Source organism: Dunckerocampus dactyliophorus, chromosome 7 (assembly GCF_027744805.1).
Source record: "Dunckerocampus dactyliophorus isolate RoL2022-P2 chromosome 7, RoL_Ddac_1.1, whole genome shotgun sequence".
Taxonomy (NCBI): Eukaryota; Metazoa; Chordata; class Actinopteri; order Syngnathiformes; family Syngnathidae; genus Dunckerocampus; species Dunckerocampus dactyliophorus.
The window spans coordinates 2791350-2816282 of NC_072825.1; the positions used below are offsets into that span (position 1 = coordinate 2791350).

The window sequence follows — 24933 nt, forward strand, 5'->3', positions numbered from 1 at the left end:
CAAGCTAAAACTTAACTCTCAATCCACGACGTCACTTCCTGTCCGCGCCACCGGAACACAGCCGAGCATGTGTCTTATTTTCTCTATTTGTGTCTACTGTATTGGGTAATAGGACTGTAAAGGTGACTATAGGGGTGTTATTTCATGTCTAGAGGGCTCTAATAATCAAGTGTATGTAGACTGTCGTAAACAGGTTTTCTATGACTTATGTCTTATTTTCTCTTATTATGTCTACTATATTGGGTAATAGGACTGTAAAGGTGACTATAGGGGTGTTATTTCATGTCTAGAGGGCTCTAATAATCAAGTGTATGTAGACTGTCGTAAACAGGTTTTCTATGACTTATGTCTTATTTTCTCTTGTTAAGTCTACTATATTGGGTAATGGGAGTGTAAAGGTGACTATAGGGGTGTTATTTCAGGTCTAGAGGGCTCTAATAGTGTTAAAGTGTATGTAGACTGTCGTAAACAGGTTTTCTTTGCTCAATCTATGAAAACATTCCATTTATAAATAAGGAATGCTACTTGGCGGAAATTTACATATCACAGTGAGGTCTGGAACCAATTAAAGGGATAGTTGGGATTTTTTTTGACATGAAGTTGTATGGCACCCCCATCAGCAGTGTAGTCCATCCACAGCAAGTTAGCCTCCACTTGGTCCCCTAAGTCCAGTCCTGGTCGGATTTTGATGATGAGAAACGTAGTTCTGGTTAGTTATTGGGGTTACTTAAAGAGTTTGGCTTCTCAAAAAGAAAGAGTAGCACATTTGCATGACAAAAAAGGCGTTAAATGCGTAGGAATACGACAAGATGGCCGTGGCGCTCCGTTGCGGAAGTATCCTAAGCATCCCTAACAGCCACACATGCGTAATCTCCTTTTTTTTCCACCCCCAGCAGGATCTGATAAAGGAGACGAGCCTGTTGAATCCTGTAAGTGAATTTGATTGAAACTTGTACCCAAACAATGACTCTTGAACACGGCAATAAGCATGAGCATGTTTTGGTTGTGTGTGATTGCAGCTGGGAAGCAGACGCCTCTGTGTTACCCCAGCAGCGTGGCATCAGCCCGGGCCATGATGCTCTTCAACCTGGGCAGCGCCTACTGCTTACGCAGCGAATATGACAAAGCTCGCAAGTGCCTTCATCAGGTAACAAGAATGCCTACGCAAGTATGGAAGTTGATTTTATAAAAGTGGTTCTCAACTGGTATCAGTGGGTTGATGGTTTTGTCCAGAAAAAAAAAAGTGTGTAATGACCTGGGGCCTCACTTATAAATCTGTGCTGGGAAATCTGACTAAACGTTTGCGTACGCCAGAAACCCAAAACGTGCATACAGACAAAAATATTCCAACCTAAAAAAGCAACTTGTGCTTCACCTGCTGTCCAAATGTGCGAACGCAACTCCAGCCCAGGTCACGCCCTCTCCACGCCTTCAGTTAGCCATAAACGGTCAATGCAAAATGGCTTCATGAATGCGGCGTACGTGTTTAACCACCCTCGATCGCATTTCGCTCGCTTCGTCTGAGTCATGGCTGCTGAGAAGCCGAAGACGAAGAAGCGGAACTTGGAGGACGCAGCGGCGGCATTACGAACAACAGGAAGATGAGCGAGTGGCAGCAAGTGGCGCCCGCTGTCGACAGCATCAGAAGGGTGCGCGGAACTTAAAAAAAAAAAAAAAAAAAGTGGTTGGCTATCAAGGCACGTGTTTCCATTTTCAGTGAGCATATTTGTACATGTTTTTTTCTTTTTTTTGATAGCACATTTTAGATGAACGTAAGCTTGGCAAAATCTCTGTCATTTAAAGCTGGACGCAATGACTCAAAACGGGGATGAAGTTATGTCAAAAATGAGTTGCTGTAATTCCAGACAGATATTTAAAAAATATTTAACATAATGATGACATGAACACCATCAATATATTAGCTATATTATTATTTCATGAAGAATGTAAACTTCCTGTTTTCCGATGTAGTCTTAACCAGTTGATACTTGGGAGAATGATGCAATGTAACAGTGTCGTAATATCACTGTCAGGGTTTTTTCTCAATCGTTATAAATATCACATCATTAGTATAATAGTAAATAGATAATAATCCGGCATAACTGGATTTATCTGTAATAAAGGGTGAGTACTGACAATGAACTCACAAGAATGAAAGAGTATTGAGCGTCGTAGTGATCAGACATAGCATTTTGTGCACAGTGGTTCAAAACTCTTCTTCCTTGTGTTTTGCAAGCATCAACTGTTTGTATTGTTTCTTGAATGACTCATGTTGGTGTTTTGTTTGAGTTCCTTCCTCCAGCCGTTCCATCATTTAATTCCATGTACTGAAACGCTGGGGTTTTTAGCGTTGTGGCGTGAGTGTTTTAAGTTTAGTTTTCCCCCCCCCCCGAGATCGTATTTCTCCTCTCTTGTTAAAAAGTGCTGCATGACATTTTTGAGTAGCAGGTTATTGTTTGCTTTATGCATCATTTTAGCTGTTTGAAAATGTACTAAATCAGCAAATTGTAATATTTGTGATTTCAGAAATGGAGGATTTGTATGTTCTCGACACGCGGCATTATGGATTCTCCTAACTGATGTGTTTTGCAGGACATTTAGCAAGTGAAGAGTGCTTGTATAGTTATTACCCCATATCTCCACACAATAAGTTAGATGTGGTAATACCAGACAGCAGTAAAGTGTATGGAGTATGACTTTTGATCAAGGACAAATTTAGCTTAATTCAATATTGAGGTACCTCTCGCCACCTTATGTTGTATATTTTTAATATGTTCTCATCTATTATGATCCCCAGAAATGTATTTTCATTCACCCTCTCAATATTCACATCGTGCATGGTAAGTAAGTGTTGCTATTGATGACACATGCAACAAAAAAACTGTCTTATCTTCATTATAAAATGTCCAAAGAAAAGCGAGAAACGGAGCATGAAGGACATATTAGCTCTGTGCGGCGGTGGAGCAGGAAATGTTTTATTGGGGTGGCCAAGGTGAGACCATTACTCGCTCCAGATGGCAATAAGTTGATACCTACCTATGCTGGAGCCTATCCCAGCTGATTTCGGGCAACAGGCGGGGTCGCCAGAGAATGGCAGGGCACATATAGACAAACAAGCATTCACGCTCATGTTCACACCTATGGACAATTTAGAGTCACCAATTAACCTAACATGCATGTTTTTGGAATGTGGGAGGAACATGGGACCATCCTCGGCCCAAATGAAGGTTGTTACTAGTGCCGAGTGCAATTCAATAACCATCAGACACCATTTGCCAGAGTAGGCTTTTAAGAAAAAAAAAGGTCTCCTTCAAGGCCACAAATTCGAGTCTTTGGAATTAGCAAGAGAGCACCAAAGATGGGACATTGAAAGATGGAAGAAAGTTTTATTCTCCCTTGACGCTCCTGATGGCTTCCAACGTTACTGGCATGACAAGGAGATCCCACCTGAGATGTTTTCCACACGGCTCCATCATGATCCTTCAATGTAACAATGGACCCTCAGGTTGCGCAGGGGCGTCAGACGGCAGCTGGCTATGTGGAGATGTCGCAGGGGCATCCCTCACGACCGAAGGCCTTCATCTGTGTGGTAATGACGCTGCACTTCACTCTTTTGGACCAACCTGCATGTTCCCCTCATCTAAATCCAATGGAGAACATTTGGGGATGTATTTACAAAAATGGACATCAGTTCCAGACCGTGGAAGCCTTCCGTGAAGCCATCATTCCCACTAGCCTCCTGGAAACCCTGGCATCAAGCATGCCCAAACCCATTTTTCATGGTCTTAAACTTTTGATCATCTGATGGACAGCCTACTTCACTGTTAATAATAAATCGCTTACTCAACACATTTTGTTGTCTCACTCCTATTTTTTCTTTTTGCATTTTGAAGCTCTACTTTGAACCTCCTTAAGATCCAACAGTGCAAAATGTACATTCTTGTTTGTTTTTTGTTGATTGCACTTGACGTGGACTTCGTCTTTGTCAGGCTGCATCTATGGTGAACACGAAGGAGATCCCACCTGAAGCCATCCTGTTGGGAGTCTACCTGGAGTTGCAGAACGGTCAGCTCTCACTCACACTACCTTCTAAAGAATGTTTTTTTGTTCTTGTTTTAAACATTTACTTTCGGTTATTTAATTTGTCCGATTACTTTTGAGGTAAACGCATCATCAGATGCAGAGCAGCGTTCGCACGTGGAGTGTTTATTGCCGCTGATGTGACGCGGGTGCGTGCGATGTTTGCAGGGAACACCCAGCTGGCCTTGCAGATCATCAAACGGAACCAGCTGCTGCCAACGGCGACCCAGAGGTTGTCCCCAGACTCCCGCAAGAAAGCCATCCAGCCGCCCTCATCCTTCATACAAGTTCAGCGGAAATGAGCCTCCGGCCGTTGGACCACCCGGACGCTCTGAGGAGCCTTGATATTTATGATGCTTCTTCCCCCAGCATCCGGCGTGTATGAAATGATCACGGACTGAGGCTTCCTGGGGCCGTCATTATTTTTTAATTCATCTTGACCGGCCGATCTGTGTGTCTGAATCACAAAAATACATTTTTATTTACTTTGAGGTGTGTCTGTCTTTAATACTTTGATAGCGCGAGGAGCCAGATGAGGTGACTCAGGACACCGGGGGGGGGTGTTCAGGGCACCTCCGACCGGTAGGAGGCCATTGAAGAGACTGTCTCACAACTGGCCGGGAGGAGCTGGACCAAGTGGCCGGGGAGAGGGAAGCCTGAGCTTCCCTGCTTAGGCTGCTGCCCCCGTGACCCGACCTTGGATAAGCGGTAGAAGATAAATGGATGGATGATGTGCCAAGTCACCTTGGTCAAGTTCCCATCTGAGAATACGCAGCTTTCAACAGTCATGTGCTGACTGCAAGTGCAGTTAGATTAGTAAATACATTTGGAAACTACAGTCATTCACATCAGTGCTTCTCAAATAGCAGGGCGGGTCCCCTTTGGGGGGGGCGTGAGAGGCAGGGAGGACTTTCAATATTAGTGCGGACCTGCCAACATGTCCGAATTTTTTGTACATGCCGATCGACTGCTATTAAGCTCACCTCAACAGGGGGACTGGTAGGAATGGAATACATGAGGTCCCCAACTTACGAACACAATTGGTTCCAGACGACCGTTCTTACGTTAAATTGTTCTTAAGTAGGGGAAAAGGTAGTATTACCAATGATATAGGTACTACATGTACGTGTATACATATACTGTATATGTGTATGTATGGAAATATGAGTTTGGATGCAGTAGTAATATTAAACGAGGATAATTAATGAAAAAAAATAATAAAAGTGATATATAATAATACGTACTGATAAATGTTATTTACCTTTGAAGAGGAGTGGTCGAGCATGCGTCGTCGTGGTGGTGGAGGAGGAGTTATTGAAAAAAGGACAAATGGTGGTGGTGGTTAGACTCTTCTAAAAGAGGTAGTGTTCTGTGGGTGGTGTAGAATTAAGCAGGCCTATTAACTCTTCATAAACTTCAATCACATGCTCTGTCCGGGTTGTATAATTTAGCTTTCCATTTAGCTTTACACTGTCTCTCCCCAGTCTAACTCTTCCTCTGTTGGTCTCATTAGCTCTAAGGCTGCATTAGCAGTGTCACAGTGCCCTCTACTGGTCAAGCATGTCCAGTAGCAGTATAAATACTGATTGAGCGACTACAAGGCAAAATAAAATAAAATATAGACCAGTCGGCTTGTGTTCGTATCCGCGAATGTTCGCCAGTCGGGTGTTCGTAAGTTGGGCACCTGGTGTATTTTCCACTCTGTTTTTTTTACAAAGTACGGCAACGTGCTTATCAATAGGGGACCTGGTCGCCACCGACACCTAGTGGCCAATGTAGAATACAGTACTAGATTCACAATGACTGCTTCTTCTGCGTTGTGTTTCAGTTCATCGAGACATTTTTATGCTTGAAAATGCTTCATTTAGGACAAGAATAAGTACAATTTGCTAAAATATGCACTTCTTTTTTTAAATTTTTTTTTTTACCAATAATAGGCCCTATTCAACTACCAAACGGTGATCATTTAGTAATTAATTTTTGAAAAAAAGTGATACAGGAGGGAGTGATAATGCACCGCTATATTGCAAGGGACGTGTAATGGAAACAGTGCACTTATTTCCTGATGGCACACATTTTGACAGCGTACTATTATAAAATAATGTTCGGGAAAAATTATGGTGAATCAGGCAATTACTGATCTTCCACAATCATTTCCACCACTGTGGCGCAACCGTGTTATTTTACTAGCGTGCTTTTATTTTGAATGTCTCACATTCGATGTTACCCGAGAAAACCGGAAGCTGTGCTGAAGCAGTGAATATTTTTTTTTTCTTCATTAAAGTTAAAATACAGGACACTATTAAAGAAAGGCGAAATACAAAAATATAGTTGATTTCTCGGTGAAAAAAGGAGGCTTGGCGAAGTGCTGTCCCAAATTCAGTACTCACCGTACACTTACCGGAAATGACGATCGCAATATGCAATACGCTTTGCATTGGTAGGACCTCCCGCAGCCGTCGGTTTCCGAAACTAACCAAGCATAAGTTTCCATTTTGGCCCTAAAATAAATAGTAAAGTTAAAAAACACATTTTATTTCACTTTCCACTGAGCGATTTCCCCAGTAAAAGCGATATTTGGGTTCCTTCAACTTGATCAATCAACATTTTGAGTTGTGGTTTATTTAAACACATTGTGACGCCGTCCTTCATCTTTCCGAGTGCTCATTTTAAGTCTAATCCTTTATCCACTGCAGCCGTCTGTATACTGATCATTCTCACCTTGCCCCCGTTCAGTGTTTCCGGTGTTTCGCCAAACAAAGTCCAAGGGTGGTCTTCACGAAGATCTCATGGCGTCTCTGCTCAAGGTCTACGTCGTCGTCGTATTCGAGTTCGCTGGAGCACCTCATCCACACCAACACTCCGGCTAGAGTGAGTTGGGACACAATAAAGATAACATTTTCAGGTCAAATCTGCAAAGTATTTTGTCGTTTGAGCCTCTCATCCACACGGGAACGGCGTTCTGGGTGACCTCAAACGATATTTTTTCAGAATGACGGCTTGCGCCGACCCAATGCCGCGCGGTGACCAGAAAAACAAGAGTTAAAATGTGGTTACGTGTAACATACATAAATAAATAGAATAAAACACACAACATGCAGTTATATTTCAATATAAACGACCGTAAGTACAGTGCAATGACGGATTCCTCTAGAGGATTCAGCTAGTTTTCTTTCTAAACGGGGAAATACCGTCCATCCAAACATATCTTCCTAGTAAATGCTTTTGTTTGTATTTTTTTCAGTGGTGAAAAAAAATGTAAAATAAATTAATGGCGATTAAATATTATCAATTGACAGCCCTAATTACAACACATGGACAGTAATACTTTTGCATTTTGAGCTCATAGCTGGTACTGCAGAGGTGTCGGGAGGCCATTTGCGGCCCACGGGTGTATTTAATTGGCTCACTGCATATTCTAAAAATATAACTTTCTAAGACCGAAAAATCTGGAGAATTTTCACAAGAAGAAAGTCAAAATATTAAGAAAAAAATTATGAGAATTATTATGAGAATAACATAATATTATGAGGAATGATAACATCATTTTTGTAGCATGAACTGAAATATTAAAGATAAAAGACGGTCGTAATATGAGAAACCAACAAAGCAAGGAATAAAGTTGCCATTTTTGCAAAATTAGGTTGCAGAAATAGTTATAATGTTACGGGAATAAAGTAAAAATATGGTAATAAAGTCATATTTGCGAGAAGAAAATCTACAAGAACAAAGGTGAAATAGTTGGTGAGGAAAAAAAACAAGCTGTAATTTTACCAGAATAAAGTCAAAATATTAAGAGAAAAAAGTCTGATTCGAACGAGAGAAAAAGTCAAAATTGAATGAGAAAAAAACTTGTGATAATATGAAGAAAAATGAAAATAATGTCATTTTAGTAGCATAGAGTGGAAATATGTCATTAAAAAAACACACACAAACAAAGAATAAAGCTGTAATTTTTGGAAAATTAAGTTGGTGGGGAAGTCATAATTACGAGAAGAAAATTTACAAGAGGAAAGTTCAAATGTTTGGGGTGAAAAAAACAACAGCAGAATTGGAAAAAATAACAGTTGTAATTTTCCGAGAATAAAGTCAAAATATTAAGAGAAAATCTTAAGTCTTATTCTCACGAGAGGAAAACAATTTTGTGAGAAAAAAACTTAAAAAATAATGTAATATTAGTACCATAGAGTTGTAATATTATATATAATACAATGCAAAGAATAAAGTTGTAATTTTTGGCAAATTAGGTTCAATATTATGAGAATAAAATCATACCATCACAAAAAGAACATCGCTGAAGATTATTTAATAAGAAAGAAGAAGTATTTGGATTTTTTTTTTTTTTTAAACAGAAAACAATGTGAACAAAGAGCCAAGTTGATACTAAAATATGCGTTTTCCAGCTTTAAAGTAACAAAGATTAAGATATCATAAATGTATTGTGATACAGACTCATGTTTCTTTATGTCTTTATGGTCCTTTGGAAAGGTTCATCCCTCCAACCCTCATGGAGCAACAACGCTACATGCTGATGGACGTGAGTGTCCCTGTTTTTTCAGTCTGAAATGATCTAATCCACACATTTCCTTTTTTTTTCTTGTTTTTCGGCCCCCATGTGGCAAAAGATCTGCAAAGCATATAAAGTCAGTCGGAAAACTCGGACAGCTCGTAGTACTGAATGCCGTGCTTGTGAGAAAACAGTGTGGCTCTCTTGCGTCGAAGCTCAGATCGTTGGATACCTGCTGATACGTACAGATTGTCTGTCAGTGTGGGACGCAGGCATCCAGTCGCTAAGCGCAAAGCGTCGTTAACCGGCTTGTCTATTTGACGAGTGTGAGCACTACGACAAGCGGGTGAATTCGGAACTCGGCAGCCGAGCGAACCAAAGCAAGGGTAGCTGTGTGGAGGGTCCTACTGCCAGCACCCCAGCTCCATCCAGCCAGTCGTCTCAAGAGCCCAACGCGTGTTGTTAGCTTTTTCCGCAGTGACTCCAGGTGTCGGCGAAATGTGAGTGCCCTGTCCAACTTAAAAGGATAGTTGGGATTTTTTGACATGAGGCTGTACGACATCCCCATCAGCATTGTAGTCCAACAACAGCGACTTACCCCCCACTTGGTCTCCTAAGTCCAGTTCTGGTCAGATTTCCATGAAGAACGTAGTTCCACTTAGTTCCTGGGGACAATTAAGTAAAGACTTTGGCTTCTCAAAACTATATGCGTTCAAAAGATAAATACATTTGCGTCACAAAAATGCCTTCTCAAAAAAATCTGACCTCACAAAACGCTCTGTCAAATATTTATTTGTTTGTTTATTATTATTTATTCTTATTTTGTTTCTTATTGTTCTTGTCTCTCATGTCTTGCCTCGGTTGTGATGGAAATTTCTCCCGGAGAGCAATGAAGTGTCTTACCTCTTACCTCTTATCGCCATCTCAAATGGCCAACGATATTTTGCAGACAGATTGGGCCGGTGCCGTACTTTGTGGGAACCCCCTTTGATGACTTTTTTAGTGGGTCCACTAGTCCGATTAGTGATAAAGATGATGAAAAGCTGGTATGAGAAGATTTCCCCATTGAAAAGCAATGGGACATTTTTCAAAGTTCCATATTTTTCAACCAATTGAAACCGTTCCAAAGAGAAAACGCTCAAATAATTTACAGCAGGCCTCTTTACTTCTGTGAACACTTTCAAGCTGTGCTGTACGGAAGTGGTCCACAACCTTTTTTGGACCCACGGCCCAGCTCGTGGGTGGTGGTGGTGGTGGGGGTCGTATAGCGATGTAATTTATCTCATTTAGTATGTATTGTGTAAAACTAATACAGGAACAACGTCATATTATAAGCACAAAGTGAACACAGACCCACCATCCACCACTACAAGCTTGAGTTTGTTTTTCAGGGAGAAGATGATAGCTGGATGTGTGTGGTAACAGGCAGTGTGCTAGCATGAATTAACTTGAAGCTGTGCACACCACAAATATACACATTAGCAATCAACAACGTCATCAAACTTTACCTTTATGCATTCCCACAGAGTATCAGCATTTGGGAGCAAATATGAAGTGAAAAACCCCCGATAAAAATACAGTATAGTTGACAATCTGTGCAGAGTGGGAGAAGGCTAGCGCACGTACGATGGTGCGTTCAAGGACTGTCAAACAAAGTGGGACACTCTCAACAAACAACATAAACGTACAAAAACTTCAAACTATATTATTTTTTAAATAAAATAATGGGCCATAGTTCCAAAATTGATATGCATTTACTTAAAACTGTATTTAGGTATTTACAAAAGTATTTTTTTGTGTGTGTATTTTTTTTTTATCATTGCGCCTGAAAGGTTTCCTCGTATCTACTGGAATCAAAAGTTTTACCATACAGGATTACATACTGTCACACAAAATATTATAATAGGAGTAAAATAGAGAAAGATAGAAAAACAGCCTCTTTTGTCCTAAAAAAGGACACCACACTCACTGTTATAATTGCTGCATCGGCAATAATAAAGTAGTTGAAGCCCCGCCCGCTGTCAATGTCCAACTTGCAATCAGGGAAGTGTAAAAGGCTGGCAGCGGCAAGGGACAGCATTCATCTTGTTGGCGAAGCACCGGGAGGTGCAACCATGGAAAAAGATGCTCGACCCAACTGGGACAGTCCCATGCAGTTCGTGTTGGCCTGCGTTTCGTACGCGATCGGGCTGGCGAACGTGTGGCGCTTCCCGTACCTGTGCCAGATGCACGGCGGAGGTAAGAACACCTTTACTGTGGTGTAGGTTCACCTTGCATCGGCTCTCAAGTCATCCAAATCCATTTTCAAAGTGGTTTTGGTGTGGGCGATAGTGCACACTTTGAAATCGATAAAGTAGATACGTGTACAATACTGCCGATACCGACACTTTTGACTTCCAAGCTCATTTAATGATTTTGTAATTTTGCTTTTAATTTGCTGATTATGATAACAATCTGAATACAGTGGCGTGAAAAAGTGTTTGCCCCTGATTTATTAACCCTAATCCTTAAATGAAACTTAATTTTTTTTATTACTATTACTCCAAACCTACATGGCCCTGTGTGAAAAACTGATTGCCCCCCGTTAAAACATAACATAACTGAGATGAATTGAGATCTATCAGTGTGGAAAAGCCATTTCTAAAGCTTTGGGACTCCAGCCAACCACAGTGAGAGCCATTATCCACGAATGGCCAAAACATTGAACAGTGGAGAACCTTCCCCAAGACCCCAAGAGCGCAGCGACGACTCATCCAAGAGGTCACAAAAGACCCCACAACAAAATCCAAAGAACTGCAGGCCTCACTTGCCTCAGTTAAGGTCAGTGTTCATCATCAGTGTTCAGATGTGGCATGACCTTAAAAAGGCTCTTCATGCTGGAAAAGCCTCCAATGTGGCTGAATGACAACAATTCTGCAAAATTCCTCCACAGCGCTGTAAGAGACTCATTGCAAGTTATGGCAAACACGTGATTGCAGTTGTTGCTGCTAAGGGGGGCCCAACCACTTATTAGCTTTAGGGGGCAATCACTTTTCCACACAGGGACATGTAGCTTTGGATTGTTTTTCTCCCTTAATAATAAAAAGTTTCATTTAAAAACTGCAACAAGTGTTCAGTTGTGTTGTCATCGACTAATATTTACATTTGTTTGATGATCTGAAACATTTAAGTGTGAAAAAAACATGCAAAGAAATCAGAAAGGGGGCAAACACTTTCACACCACTGTATGTCGATGTCAACTGAAGAGGGCACTTTATAGTAAATGGTCAACATAGACGGGTTGTCAACATAAGTGGTTTCCACAGTATTTTAGTACTGCTGTGTTAAGTGAAGCTTGTATTTGTTATTTATTTATTATGTAATATTAAGTTAATTAAAGTACGTCCACATATATGTCTTTGTTTACCTTTCGCATGTCCACGTCCCACCATGAAATCATCATTTGGAGGAGATGCATTTCAAAGGCTAACCCCACAACACAAGTACCCAACTTGATCTGGATGTCTTTATCTTTATTAGGCTCGTAGCTGACATTCAGTACATTCTTAGCAGCTGTATTAAGTTGTTTCTCTGCTTGTGCTTTTCTGCTTCAGGGAGTTTCTTGATTCCGTATCTGCTGATGCTGTTTGTAGAGGGTGTGCCGTTGTTCTACATGGAGCTCGCCGTTGGTCAGAAGATGCGCTTGGGAAGCATCGGGGCTTGGCACGCAATTAGCCCATATTTGGGTGGAGTGGGTAAGTGCTGGAACAGTTACTTTTCCACCACAGAAGGGCTGATTTCCAATGGACAGGCCAGACAAAGGCGTGTTTTCATTGTTCTATTGCTAATTGTATAGAGAATCATCTAACTAAGATAAACTTGTTGTGACAATGTGAAGTCACTACAAGGAGATTACTGGTTGGCTGTGAGGAATCTTGAGTATAAGTTACACATTTACTCATGTCCTTTGCACAGGTGACACGCAGAATATTTACAGATGATCCCAGTACCGATGCAACACAACCTCCAAAGCTGAACTATTGGTATTTATGGGCCTGCATGCAGAGCGCAGCCCATCCTATTATTCCTCATGCTAATTATTAAGGGTGTCACAACATCTCGTGGTACAAGATCTCGCACGATTAAAACACAACAAGATTTCTCGTTCAGAAAAAAAATGTCTCGTGGGCACTCGGCCTTGTTAGGGGGTCGCTGCAGCGGATAAGGAGTTTCCCTCTTGCCCTGTCCTTCATATCTTCCTCTGTCAGTCCTCCCACTCTTTTTGTTCAGCAGTGGTTTTGGTCTTGGAACTCTGCCATGCAGGCTGTTTTTGCCCAGCGTCTTTCTCATGGTGGAGTCATGAACACTGACCTTAACTGAGGCAAGTGAGGCCTGCATGTTTTGGATGTTGTTGTGGGGTCTTTTGTAACCTCTCGGATGAGTCTGTCACGTTCGTCAGTGGTCTGTCTTCGTGCTCTATGTCGCTCTCGTTCCTGCCTTCTCCTGGCCTGTGTTTTTCCCTTGCAGTCACACCTTGAGTGGGCTGGAGGCGGGGACGCTGGGCACACCTGTAACTGATTACTCGCCATCCATTTAAGCTGACTGCTTACAGCTGGACGCTGCTGGTTCTTTGGTTCTGACAACCGCCGCCTGCCCCAACGTGGACTCCTACCACGCTACCAGTCTTCTCCTAGCTTGTACTTTTAGCCAGGCTAGCCCAGCTGTTACCCAGCTACCCAGCCACCTCCTTCTATTATGTTTTTGGACTATTTCATGGTGACTCCTAGTTCTGCCTTTTCTGCACCATCGCTTTCTGTTATTCTGATTGGAATTTTGCCTGCACACTTGCATTAAAGTGTTGAACTGCATCTAAAGCTCCCTGCCTCTGCTTCTGGAGTCCCAACCCCCTCTCCACTCGTCACAGAGTCGTCGCTGCGCTCTTGGGGTCATTTTGGGAAGGTTCACCACTGTTCCATGTTTTGGCCATTTGTGGATAATGGCTCTCACTGTGGTTGGCTGGAGTCCCAAATCTTTAGAAATTACTTTATAACCTTTTCCACACTGATAGATGTCAAGTCATCTCAGTTATGTTATGTTTTAACGGGGGGGGGGGAATCACTTTTTCACATAGGGCCATGTAGCTTTGGACTATTTTTCCCCCTTAATAGTAAAAAGTTTCATTTAAAACTGTCTTTTGTGTTCAGTTGTGTTGTCATTGACTAATTACATATGTTTAATTATTGTTTAAGCGCAACAAACGTGCAAAAAAAAAAAAAGAAATCAGGAAGGCAAACACTTTTTCACACTACTGTATATTCGTTTAGTTTACAGACGTTTTAGCCCAAAAAAAATGTTTTAAATCCCGGAATGTTAAGGGGTTAGAGTCATACTATATATTTTATAATTGTTTGCATAGCTACTACATGTTGTCTTATGTGACAGGGTTCTCTATTGTTTGTATTTATTGATGAACATCTGCAAACAATACAGATGTAAATATGGCAGATTATGGCACAACTGCTAGTTTCCATCCAAAAGTGGTACGTCTGTATGGTACCTCACGGTCCCCATGAGCTGTGTAATCCTCCATCTCTCCTTAGAGTGTCAGTGAACTTCCATACTGGTTTGTTGTCATTTCAGGACTTGCTAGTGTTGTGGCATCCCTGTATATTTGCCTCTACTACAACATCATCAATGCATGGAGTTTCTGGTACCTCTTTAATTCATTTCAAGTGAGCGTCTCAATAATAACTTGCACCATTTCATTCACAACTCATTTGTTCGTGTAGATAACTCCCTGCTTTGCATTCACAGTCTGTCCTGCCTTGGTCACAGTGTCCTGTTAATGCCAACTTGACAGGACCCGTAGAAGAGTGCCAAAAGGCTTCTTCCACACAGTACTTCTTTTTCAGGGAAACACTGAACATTTCCCCTATGATTGAAGACACCGGAGGCATGCAGACAAGCCAGGTTTTGTGCCTCCTGCTTGCCTGGGCGATCACCTACCTGTTCATTATACACGGAGTAAAGTCATCAGGGAAGGTAAGAGAAAATGAAACGAGAAATTCACAGTTGAAGAGCGCCGGACATACATGTCACGATAACAAACTTTCTGGACGATGATTGTCCTACAAATTATTGCCAATAAACAATATTTTTGTCAACATTATTTTGATGATTTTTGGATGAGAATCAGCACCTCCAAGTCCGAGTTCATGGTTCTGTCCTGGAAAAGGGTGGAGTGCCATCTCCAGGTCGGGGATGAGATCCTGCCCCAAGTGGAGGAGTTTAGTTACCTCGGAGTCTTGTTCACGGGTGAGAGACAGGTGGATTGGTGCGGCGTCTGCAGTGATGTGGACTCTGGTCTGGTGTGGTGAAGAGAGAGCTGAGCCGAAAGGCAAAGCTCTCAATTTAGCAGTGGTTCTACGTTCCTACCCTCACCTATGGTCATGAGCTTTGGGTAGTGACTGAAAGGACAAGATGGCGGATACAAGCGGCCAAAATTAGTTTTCTTTGTAGGGTGGCCGGGCTCTCCCTTAGAGATAAGGTGAGAAGGTGCGGGGATGAGAGGGAGACAAAAAAAAAAGAAACAAGACAAGGACAACAGCAGCAAGAACAACAATCGTGACAACAAGAACAGAACAACAGAAACATACAGAACGACATCAGCAAATAAATGTCTGTGACAACTATAAAGACGAACAAGGACATAAGGACAAAGGACAAAACAATATCAACAACCACAATGACAATACTGCATTGAAACAGTCACACATAATAGTAGTAATGAAATGATGAACTATGATAGTGATCACAATGACAATACTGCATTAAAACAGTCACACATAATAGTAGTCATGAAATGATGAACTATGATAGTGATCACAATGACAATACTGCATTGAAACAGTCACACATAATAGTAGTCATGAAATGATGAACTATGATAGTGATCACAATGATAATACTGCATTGAAACAGTCACACATAATAGTAGTAATGAAATGATGAACTATGATAGTGATCACAATGATAATACTGCATTGAAACAGTCACACATAATAGCAGTCATGAAATGATGAACTATGATAGTGATCACAATGACAATACTGCATTGAAACAGTCACACATAATAGTAGTCATGAAATGATGAACTATGATAGTGATCACAATGTTAATACTGCATTGAAACAGTCACACATAATAGTAATGAAATGATGAACTATGATAGTGATCACAATGATAATACTGCATTGTAACAGTCACACATAATAGTAGTCATGAAATGATGAACTATGATAGTGATCACAATGATAATACTGCATTGAAACTGTCACACATAATTGTAGTAATGAAATGATGAACTATGATAGTGATCACAATGATAATACTGCATTGAAACTGTCACACATAATTGTAGTAATGAAATGATTATCTATGATAGTGAACAGAATGATAATTACTGTAATGCACATCATTGTAGAAAAAACTATAGTCATACTGCTGATATCACCGTCGCTGTAATAAAACCAACAACATAATAACACCCTGGTTAACTCAGTGAGTAATGTGGGGAAGTACGTATGTACTGTGAGTGTGCATATGTACAGGTGTCTCTGTATGTGGGGAAGACTTCATATATATAAAGGTGCAAGAATGTGTGGGCGTGTAATTGTCACTGAGAATGCATGAAAGGAAAGGGGCCGCCTTCCACCTCCCAGAGAGCCCTGTCCCAAATAGCCAGGCCAAGCCCCCGCCGCCAGAAGGCCACCAGGCCCACAGGGGCAGGCAGCACAAAGATCAGCGCCCCAAGAGCCAGCCCAGAGAGCCCTCCCCCCCAGGAAGACCAGCAAGGGGTCGAAGAGAGGTGTTTAGCACATGTCCAACTGGTAGGAGGCCTCGGGGAAGACCCAGGACACATTGGAGAGACTATGTCTCTCAACTGGCCTGGGAACACCTCGGGAATACTCTCCATCCACCGGGAGGAGCTGGACAAAGTGGCCGGTGAGAGGGAAGTCTGGGCTTCCCTGCTTAGGCTTAGTAAAGAGACTAAATGACTAACAGGAGGGTTCACTCACTCTGTTCATTCCGGTATAGAACCAACACCCCCAGGTGTTGAGACAGATGGACAGAGTGAACCCTCTTGTCAACAAGAGGAGGAGAGGCGGAAAACAAACCCCCATGCACACGTCAATATATTGAGGCCAACAAAATGATCAACTTTGTTTTATTTATCCTAGGGTTAATTGATTTGGTATTATTTAAATAATAATAAAATAAATATTATTTATAACCACGTGATGTTCCTTAATTTAACTTGTTAAGCATGTCTGAAACACACAAACAATACAAATCTCCCGTTTACGCTGACCTTGTAGATGCAGAGAGAAATGTAACCCGCTTGTGTATAAGAGGTTAACGAAGCTGTTAATTGGAGGTGGGGCGATCAGGTGTTGAGCTGAGAGGCTATGGTTGGAGTTGTGCTGTGATGATGTTGCTTTGTGGAAGGACTGGACCAGAGAGAGGGGCTGGAGCTTTCAGAAGAGGGATAGTAAATGTATGTTTATGCATGACCAGGTTGCTGCTGTACTGAAGGTACTGGAGGTATGCTGTATGTGCCAAGACGAGGGTGAGAGAGGATGATCACACGTTTCAAACCGGTTCTGTTCTTTGCCGTCTGCAGGTGGTTTACTTCACTGCCACATTTCCCTACGTGGTCCTCATCATCTACCTGGTCAGGGGTTTAACTCTTCCTGGCGCCATCAATGGTATCAAATACATGTTCACCCCCAAGGTAAGGAAGAACCACCAGAGGAACGAAGTTCTCTCCATGCTTAGCCATACTTTGACCTGATTGCAGCTGCAAGAACTGGCCAACCCGCTGACGTGGATCAACGCCGCCACTCAGATCTTTTATTCCCTGGGGTTGGGCAGCGGGTCGCTCATAGCGTTTTCCAGCTACAACGAGTACCACAACAACTTTGAGCACCAAGCCGTCATTGTCGCCCTCATCAACAGCGGAACTTCCATCTTCGCTTCCATCGTCACTTTTTCCATCTACGGGTTCAAAGCCACAGTGAACTATGAGAACTGCCTGGAGAGGTAAATAATTGTTCAGTACCTTCTTTCTGGATCATCATTTGTACGGGAGTCACGCTCCCAACGTACTTAGTAGCACTGGCCAATGTTTCACTTCACGTTAGGTATGAGTACCCACCCGAGTGCATACTGAATATTCAATAGTGGTACTTTAAAACATGAAAGCCAGTATGAAGGAGTGAATGATAATAGTTTCCTTTTTCAGGACACGTATATTGCTGCTGAATGCCTTTGACCTTGCAGAGGAGACTATCAGCATAAACAATGTGTTCGACTGGGTTATCAAACTCAATGCATCACACCCAGAGCAGTTTGCTGAACTTGGCAATAAACTGGAAGGCTGTGACCTGACGACTGAACTAGATACGGTATGTTCTTCATCATTATACCGCCCAACCCTAACCCCAACCCCAACCCCAACCCCAACCCTGACCCTAACCCCGGGGGTGTCCAAAACGTTTCCACTGAGATCGGCATACAGAAAAAGTAAAGGAAGCAGGAGGCCACTTTTTAAACTCTCAGTCATCCAGGTCACGGTTCAACCAAGGCAACTGGACTACAAGACAATTTGCCTCGGTTCAACCTTTGCGGATTACAAAGCAATCCTTTCTGGGTCAATATTTGCTCAGCCATTTGAGCAAAACATCAACATATTACTTTTGTGTGACAGGTGACAAGGCAAATAGTTATCTTATTGATAATGAAGGTCATTTTAGAATATGCAGAGACAGCCAGCAAGAGACAAGCTGTGGGCAATAAATGGCCCCAGCGCCTCATTTTGGACACGCCATTGCTACCCATCACCTTTATCCCCTAATGTCCGCTCCCTTCCGACGGTGTCTTGGGTACTGGAGAGTGCATTCCACTGTGTTCCTTGGGGTGTCCTGTGGGGGGTGTGCTGGGAGTACAGCACTGATGAGCTAGATTGGCGGCATCGTCTGTGTTTTTTCTCTGGTCTCTTCCAGGCAGTGGAAGGGGTTGGTCTCGCCTTCATTTTGTACACTGAAGCCATTCAAAACATGCCACTGCCTCAGATATGGTCAGTGCTGTATTTTTCAATGCTGCTGCTTCTGGGCATGGGCACCATGCTGGGCAACGTCACTGCCATCACCACCCCGCTACGAGACTTTAAGTTCCTGGCTGGCGTTCGCACCGAGGTGTTGAACGGTAAGATTCCCACACCTACTATCTGATGTACTGTGTACTGTATATGTTTTGACTACAGCGATCAATCGATTTAAATATTAAATCATGATTCATCACATTTTATCCACAATTAACTCATAATTAATCACAATTAATTACAGATAGAAATAAGTTTTCATCTATAATAGATGTCAGGATGTTGGCTTTTTTGCCGATATCGGATATGCCGATATTGTTCAACTCCCAGTTTCCGATTGTGATATCAAGCAATACCAATACCGATATGTGTAACATCACATACTGTATCTCCTGTGGTGGAATGAACACATATCTGTTAGCTAATAGATACAGCATCAGCAATTAGCTTCTGGACGTAGCTGTAAACAACATTGTACAACTGTAAGCAAACATCTGACAAATACTCTAGATATGGCATGGCAAAGCACGGCTCCAAGAACGCCACGAGTTTGGTGAATCCGGCGTTTTGCGCGATAGAAAAGGGCCGGTTATCCAGGGCAATACACTCCACGATTTCCCGATTGATGGCTTTCGCCCTGGGAATTGGAAGTATTGAAGGAAGAAGTCTTGGTTCCGCCTCGCATAACCAACGCTTTGCTGTCAAAGCACATCGCAGGTTTATTATCCGAAGGAGACACCACAGATATAACGTTAGTCAGGAGCGAGCTAGCTTGTTACTAGCCACCCACGGTTGTTTACACGCTTCAGACGCAGTTTGCTGAGGTCATCGTTTGCACGCCTGAAAATGCAGGAGCCCATAGGCCTACAGACGGCATTTTCTAAAATCACTTTTCATTATAGGGATAAAAACCTGATGCCAATATTGACCGGCATTACATTTTTATGCCAATATCGGTAGGCCGATACTATCGGACATCCCTAATAATGAGTGTAACTTTGAAAGATAATTTAATCCACCTGTCAACATGAGACTGGATAGTATTTTTGTTTGATGCAAATGATTGTTCATTACACGTTCATTTTTTTTTAAACAGCTCAACACAAAATGCAGCTCGGTGTGTAAAAAACAAACACAATGTACAACAAGTAGACATTGGAAAAGTAAACTGTCCATCACTCAAATATCGTTCATCTCTTCAAGCAAATAATCTCACAAAATATAAATATGACTAACGCTACAAATAAAGGTTTGCCAAAGACCAAGAAATACCAAAGACGTATTTATAAATTTTTTTAAAACCCAAACGCTCGCTCCCAAAGAGGCACTTATACGTTTTTTTGCGCGAGAGGCAAACAGAGGCGATGACACAAGTGCACAATAAAAGAGGCCACCTCTCATGTAGTTTTAAGCTATAAAAACGGCCACTAGGTGGCAGAAGTGCATGAGACAAGAGTTTGGCATGGATCTTTTGCATGTATTAACGCGCTCGACTCCAAGGAGGAAGTGAGAGCGCGTGGAGCAGTGTAGCGTGCAGAAGGTTACACATTGTAGGGAAATGTTAACGCATGCACGCGCACACACAGTTTAGTTCCAAATGTGAAAATTGTAAGTAGCTGATGGTGTTAAATTTGTAAATAAATTGTTATTTTGATGTAAAAACAACCCGCTTTTGTGTTGTGTACGTTGTGGTATAGTTGTTTACATGTTTGAGCTGTCACAAAAGCAAAAAATATTTGTGTCAAAGTGAAAGTTATGCTTGAAATATATCTTTTCACAAAAAGCTGCTTTTCTCCCTTTTTTAGTCAGGAACTGATATTTTCCTGGAACTTACCTATGTTCTACTGCTGATTACTGAAGAACGGAAAAGGGTAGAAACAAACCTTTTTTTTCTGATGAAAGACGAGAGTCTAATCTTTCTTTTGGTAGCTTCCATGTTTACATAACCATACAACACAATACTCTGCGTGCCTTGAAAGAAAACAAAATGGTCTAAAATGGCCACGACTGAAGGGGTTGAATTTTGGCTTGAACGAGTTAATGAGAAACCTGTATTAACGTAACAAAAACTCCAAAGGAGTCAGTGCCTCACCAGCCAGGAACCTCTCACCGCACGTCACTGTGAGAACCACAGTGTCTGATATCATTTATCCTGAACTGGCCTGACTTGAGTTTCAGTCAGCGTGGGTTCAGTTCCACTCCCATGGTTCAATGTGGACGCTGCGTGTGAATACTCTCATTCACTCGGGTCATCGCACTCTCAGGGCGTTGAATGGATGGCGACTGGACTGTTCAGGTTGTCTTAGACGACCTCTCGAGCTTGTGTTGCTGTGCTAACTGCTGCCAATATACAAATGCTATACACCAGCAACTCAAAGCTCAACCAAACCAAATTTAGAACACATTTAGTCACTGAGGGGTCATATTGAGGTCAACACTCCTCAATTATTCTCTCTACTGGAATCAAATGTTTTGAAGCACATAATTTCAGAAGGTTACTAGTAAAGGTTGTAAGGCTGATATTTTAAAGAAGGATAAAAATTGGTTTCTTTTGGTAAAAAAATGACACCACAGGACAGGTTTTGCAGGCAGTAGATTTGCTTGTCCTGATAGCATTCTGTCAGTGTTCCTTTGAACTTAAGGTGTGTTTGTCTTGCAGGTACAGTGTGTCTGGTGTTGATGCTGCTCGGCCTGGGCTTCACCACCCCTTCAGGGAATTACTGGTTTAGCATGTTCAATGACTATGCGGCCAGTTTGTCCCTCCTCTTCATGGTCCTCATTGAGATCGTCATCATCAGTTACATCTACGGAATTAAAAGGTGGGTGATGACGCGTGCTCTGCTCTGAAAGTGCAGTCGTCCCTCGTTTATAGCGGTTAATTGTCTCCAGGCCCAACTGCGTTAAATGAATTTCTGCAATACAGTATTCAATCTTAATAAATGGAATATTTTCATAGTTGGAGCATAGGAAACCTTTTTTTACAGCGCTGTAGACATGAAATAAGACCCCTATAGTCACCTTTCCACTCCTATTATTCATTGTTTACGCCACATTGCTACTCTTATGCTGCAGGGACTCGAGGCGGCCGCGAGCTAGCGAGCTAACCAGTTAGCCTCAAATTTATTTATTCTAAACTTAAGAAGCCAAAAACTTACCACTTCCATACGGGGTGGGAGGAGAACTTTTTTTTACTCAGTCATGTGGGACATGCCATGGCTGACTCATAACTTCATGCAGTGTTGAGGTAATGTAAGCTAACGTCTCAATGTTTTGCGTTATTACTGCCACCCAGTGACCAGAATACTACATATCACTTGTATTTCAATATGTTTTGACTAATAATAGACCGTAGTCTACCACCAAACAGCGATTCTTTATCCATTTCTGAAAAATCGCGATATTGCGAGAGACGACTGTGCTATCAACTTTTTTCTGGATCGTAGGTTTGAAAAGGACATAGAAGACATGCTAGGCCACCGGCCCAATTGGTTCTTCAAGATCATGTGGGTGGCAGTCAGTCCCCTTGTCCTCATCGTTCTCATCATCTTCTATATTGTCAGCTACATCAGAGGAGGGGCACCCACCTACCAAGCATGGGACAAAGAGCTGGTAAACATTTTCATGACCTCATTGCTGCGTATTTCACGTTAAGGTTTGTGAAACCTCACGAAAAGGTTTGTGGCCGCTAACTTGTATGTGTGTGTCTTGCTAAATCAGGGAAAGACGGTGCTGACCAACTATTCCGTCTTTGGTCAAGTCTTCATCGGCTTGCTGCTGGCGTCTGCAGTGAGCTGTGTTCCTCTCACAGCTCTGCACGTGTACTGCAGGAACAGAAAACACGGCGACATCAAAGACGAGGTCAGGACTGAATCTGCTTTGTCTACCCGGTTTACGGTGATACGGTAGATCCCTGCTATTCACCGCCGTTTACATTCCGGGACCAGCAGCAAACGGTCAAATTGAGATGCGTAATTGATACGTCCATAAAAATGTCCATTTTTGACACACGGCTCGCTCCTCCCCCTCCAAACCCTCCCGCTATCTTGACGTTGATGTTCTCCGATCAACATTTGCAATAAAAGCTGTACATTTGACCTGTTTTATCACATATTTATAAATGATGACCGTCTGAGGGTGAATGACAGGTGCTTCCTGCAGGGCAGCGAATGCTGAATGGCAAATGCGCAGGGAACCACAGTACATGTTATTCACGGCAGCGTTCACACCTTTCCGCGGCCTCTACATTGCGCCATTTTCCAATAAAAATATCACCGCACTTACTGTGACTTTCCACTCACTGCATTCAAAACCAACTGAGCCCCACACCGGCAAGCATTTGGACGACAAAGGCAAGAAGCTACACAGGCCTTAGCGCCTGAGAGAGTGGCAGCATGTCACAGTAGCGCCTGAGATTTCCACCCTTTTCAATAGAAGGGCAGCGGAGCTCATCCTCCAACAGACTCCTCCAGTTCCGTTCCCACAGTAAACGCGACAGGACTTCATTTATTCCACATGCCATCCGGCTCTACAATACCTCACCTGCAGTTGAGCTACTGTAGCCAAGCAATTTCCCTTGTGGATCAATAAAGTCTGTCTAAGTCTAAGTAGATGGGGAGAAAGAAAGACCGATAGAGGGATTGGAGGAGGGATACGAAAACAAGGCGAGCATCAGTGTTGTTAGAGATGGCTAGAATCAACAACAGAAGCGCTGTCGAATTAAACAATAGAGGCACTGATGAACAGCTGGGCTGCACGGTGGCCTAGTGGTTAGCATGTTGGCCACACAGTCAGGAGATCTGGGTTTGAATCTCCATCTGCCTTATCATTTCTTATCCAGTTGTATCTTTTCTTTTGCCACAGAAAAGGAAATGTCCATCAGAAATAACTACTTTGCCACTACTTTCATATCATGCATGAGTAGTGATGTTTCAGCAGCAAAGTCGTAATTCTGTAAAAATGACAGTGGATATCAAATGTTTTTAATAAAGGACATTTTGGATGATATGGATATGCGGTCTTTTCCTGTGCAATGCATTTCTTACCAAAACACAAACGCTGCTTGCAATCATGATTTTTTTCCTTAAACTTTGAGCCCTGTGGCTTATACAGCGGTGCATCACGTAGCAACTTAACACTCCAAAGGTATACCTCAGAAATATACAAACATATACCTATATGAGTTTAAGAATGAAAAAAACCCAAACATTTTAAAGTTTTCTCAAAAGGCATTGCGTCTGAGCAACACATTCATTGGGGTGCTGCAATGACGTCAGCCTCCCTCTGGCCGCTGTGTTCCGTGCTCCTCTGGCTCCCTCTGGTTGACAGAGGCAGCGCCATCCAATGAACTGCTCTTCTGACAGTAATGCATTATGGGTATATGTTAAAATAGCCGTTGTTTGTTATTTTAAACTCGTATTGGTATATGTAATGTATATTTCCTACATACCTTTTGAGTGTTAAGTTGCTGTGTGATGAGTTCAATGTTTGTGATGATGACATCATCAGTCAGACTTGTATTAGAGCTTATGATTGGCTCCTGTCAAATAAAGAACTACCTGATCCTCACGGACTTGTGCGTGCCACAATATGTCACCGGTGCGGCTTATATATAAACAAATCTGTTTTTTCCTCTAAATTTAATGGGTGCACTTATACACTGGGATTTATGGTATAATTGGTGGTGTGATATGGGGTTCAAACAGTCAGTATTTTAACTTTTGTGTTTTCAATGTGTCTTCATCATCGTTTATGTGTAATTTTATGTATAGAACATTCACTGAAAATCCAGCTCCTCTGATTTTTTTGTTGTCTTGAGTTTGTTACCAAATTAGGTGTATTTTGTAAAATGAATTACCAATGTAAAAAACACATATCAAATGTTGAATTAACAGCTATAAAAATATAATATAATCTATAAAACAAAGACTCATCTCAATTGACAAATTAGGTCAAAAAAGGTCAAAACTCTTCATACAAATTTCTCACAAACGAATCGGGGCTAAGAGCACCACAGCCCGTTTAAACCCGCCCCTCCCCATGCCACGCCGCCACACATCTTGACCAATGACATGCGCCTTTAACAGAAAAAAAGAAGAGGAAAAAAACAAATCGGCTCGCCATTGGCTCCCAACCACGCGAACCGTTTCCTGTCGTTCATTAAAAAAAAACGGCTCTTAGAGCCGATTCGTTCGCAACCGGCACATCA

At 42.1% G+C, this 24933-nt stretch overlaps 2 protein-coding genes and 1 long non-coding RNA gene across 12 annotated transcripts in view; 2 read left to right on the plus strand and 1 right to left on the minus strand.

Annotated features, from left to right (window-relative positions):
* cnot10 (CCR4-NOT transcription complex, subunit 10) overlaps positions 1 to 4571 on the plus strand; it is a 21201-nt gene extending 16630 nt beyond the window's left edge. For 7 of the 8 annotated variants that reach the window (XM_054781291.1, XM_054781290.1, XM_054781297.1 and 4 more), the window contains 4 exons: positions 894 to 929; positions 1020 to 1147; positions 3990 to 4065; positions 4249 to 4571. In XM_054781291.1, coding sequence (XP_054637266.1) covers positions 894 to 929; positions 1020 to 1147; positions 3990 to 4065; positions 4249 to 4382 — 374 coding nt within the window. In that variant the 3' untranslated portion in view covers positions 4383 to 4571. The remainder of the gene's footprint in view (positions 1 to 893; positions 930 to 1019; positions 1148 to 3989; positions 4066 to 4248) is intronic. The other variant, XM_054781296.1, reaches the window with a different exon arrangement.
* Positions 1703 to 10231, minus strand: LOC129184867 (uncharacterized). Its single transcript, XR_008571990.1, has 4 exons — positions 10096 to 10231; positions 9186 to 9252; positions 6802 to 6946; positions 1703 to 3640 (listed from the first exon to the last, which is right to left on the minus strand). It is a non-coding gene; the product is annotated as an uncharacterized LOC129184867 (long non-coding RNA).
* LOC129184864 (sodium- and chloride-dependent transporter XTRP3-like) lies at positions 4718 to 23655 on the plus strand. 3 transcript variants are annotated; one of them, XM_054781300.1, is made up of 13 exons: positions 6788 to 6951; positions 8569 to 8617; positions 10631 to 10825; positions 12181 to 12321; positions 14207 to 14298; positions 14381 to 14608; positions 17250 to 17360; positions 17427 to 17668; positions 17871 to 18033; positions 18631 to 18832; positions 21388 to 21547; positions 22172 to 22337; positions 22446 to 23655. In XM_054781300.1, exons 3-13 carry the CDS (start codon positions 10702 to 10704, stop codon positions 22632 to 22634), a joined length of 1818 nt encoding a protein of 605 aa, XP_054637275.1. In that variant the 5' UTR covers positions 6788 to 6951; positions 8569 to 8617; positions 10631 to 10701; the 3' UTR covers positions 22635 to 23655. The 3 variants fall into 3 exon arrangements, with proteins under 3 accessions (XP_054637274.1, XP_054637275.1, XP_054637273.1); XM_054781298.1 differs by having other exon boundaries at positions 6913 to 6951; positions 22289 to 22337; XM_054781299.1 differs by lacking the exon at positions 10631 to 10825 and having other exon boundaries at positions 4718 to 6951.
* Positions 23656 to 24933: the final 1278 nt, after the last annotated feature.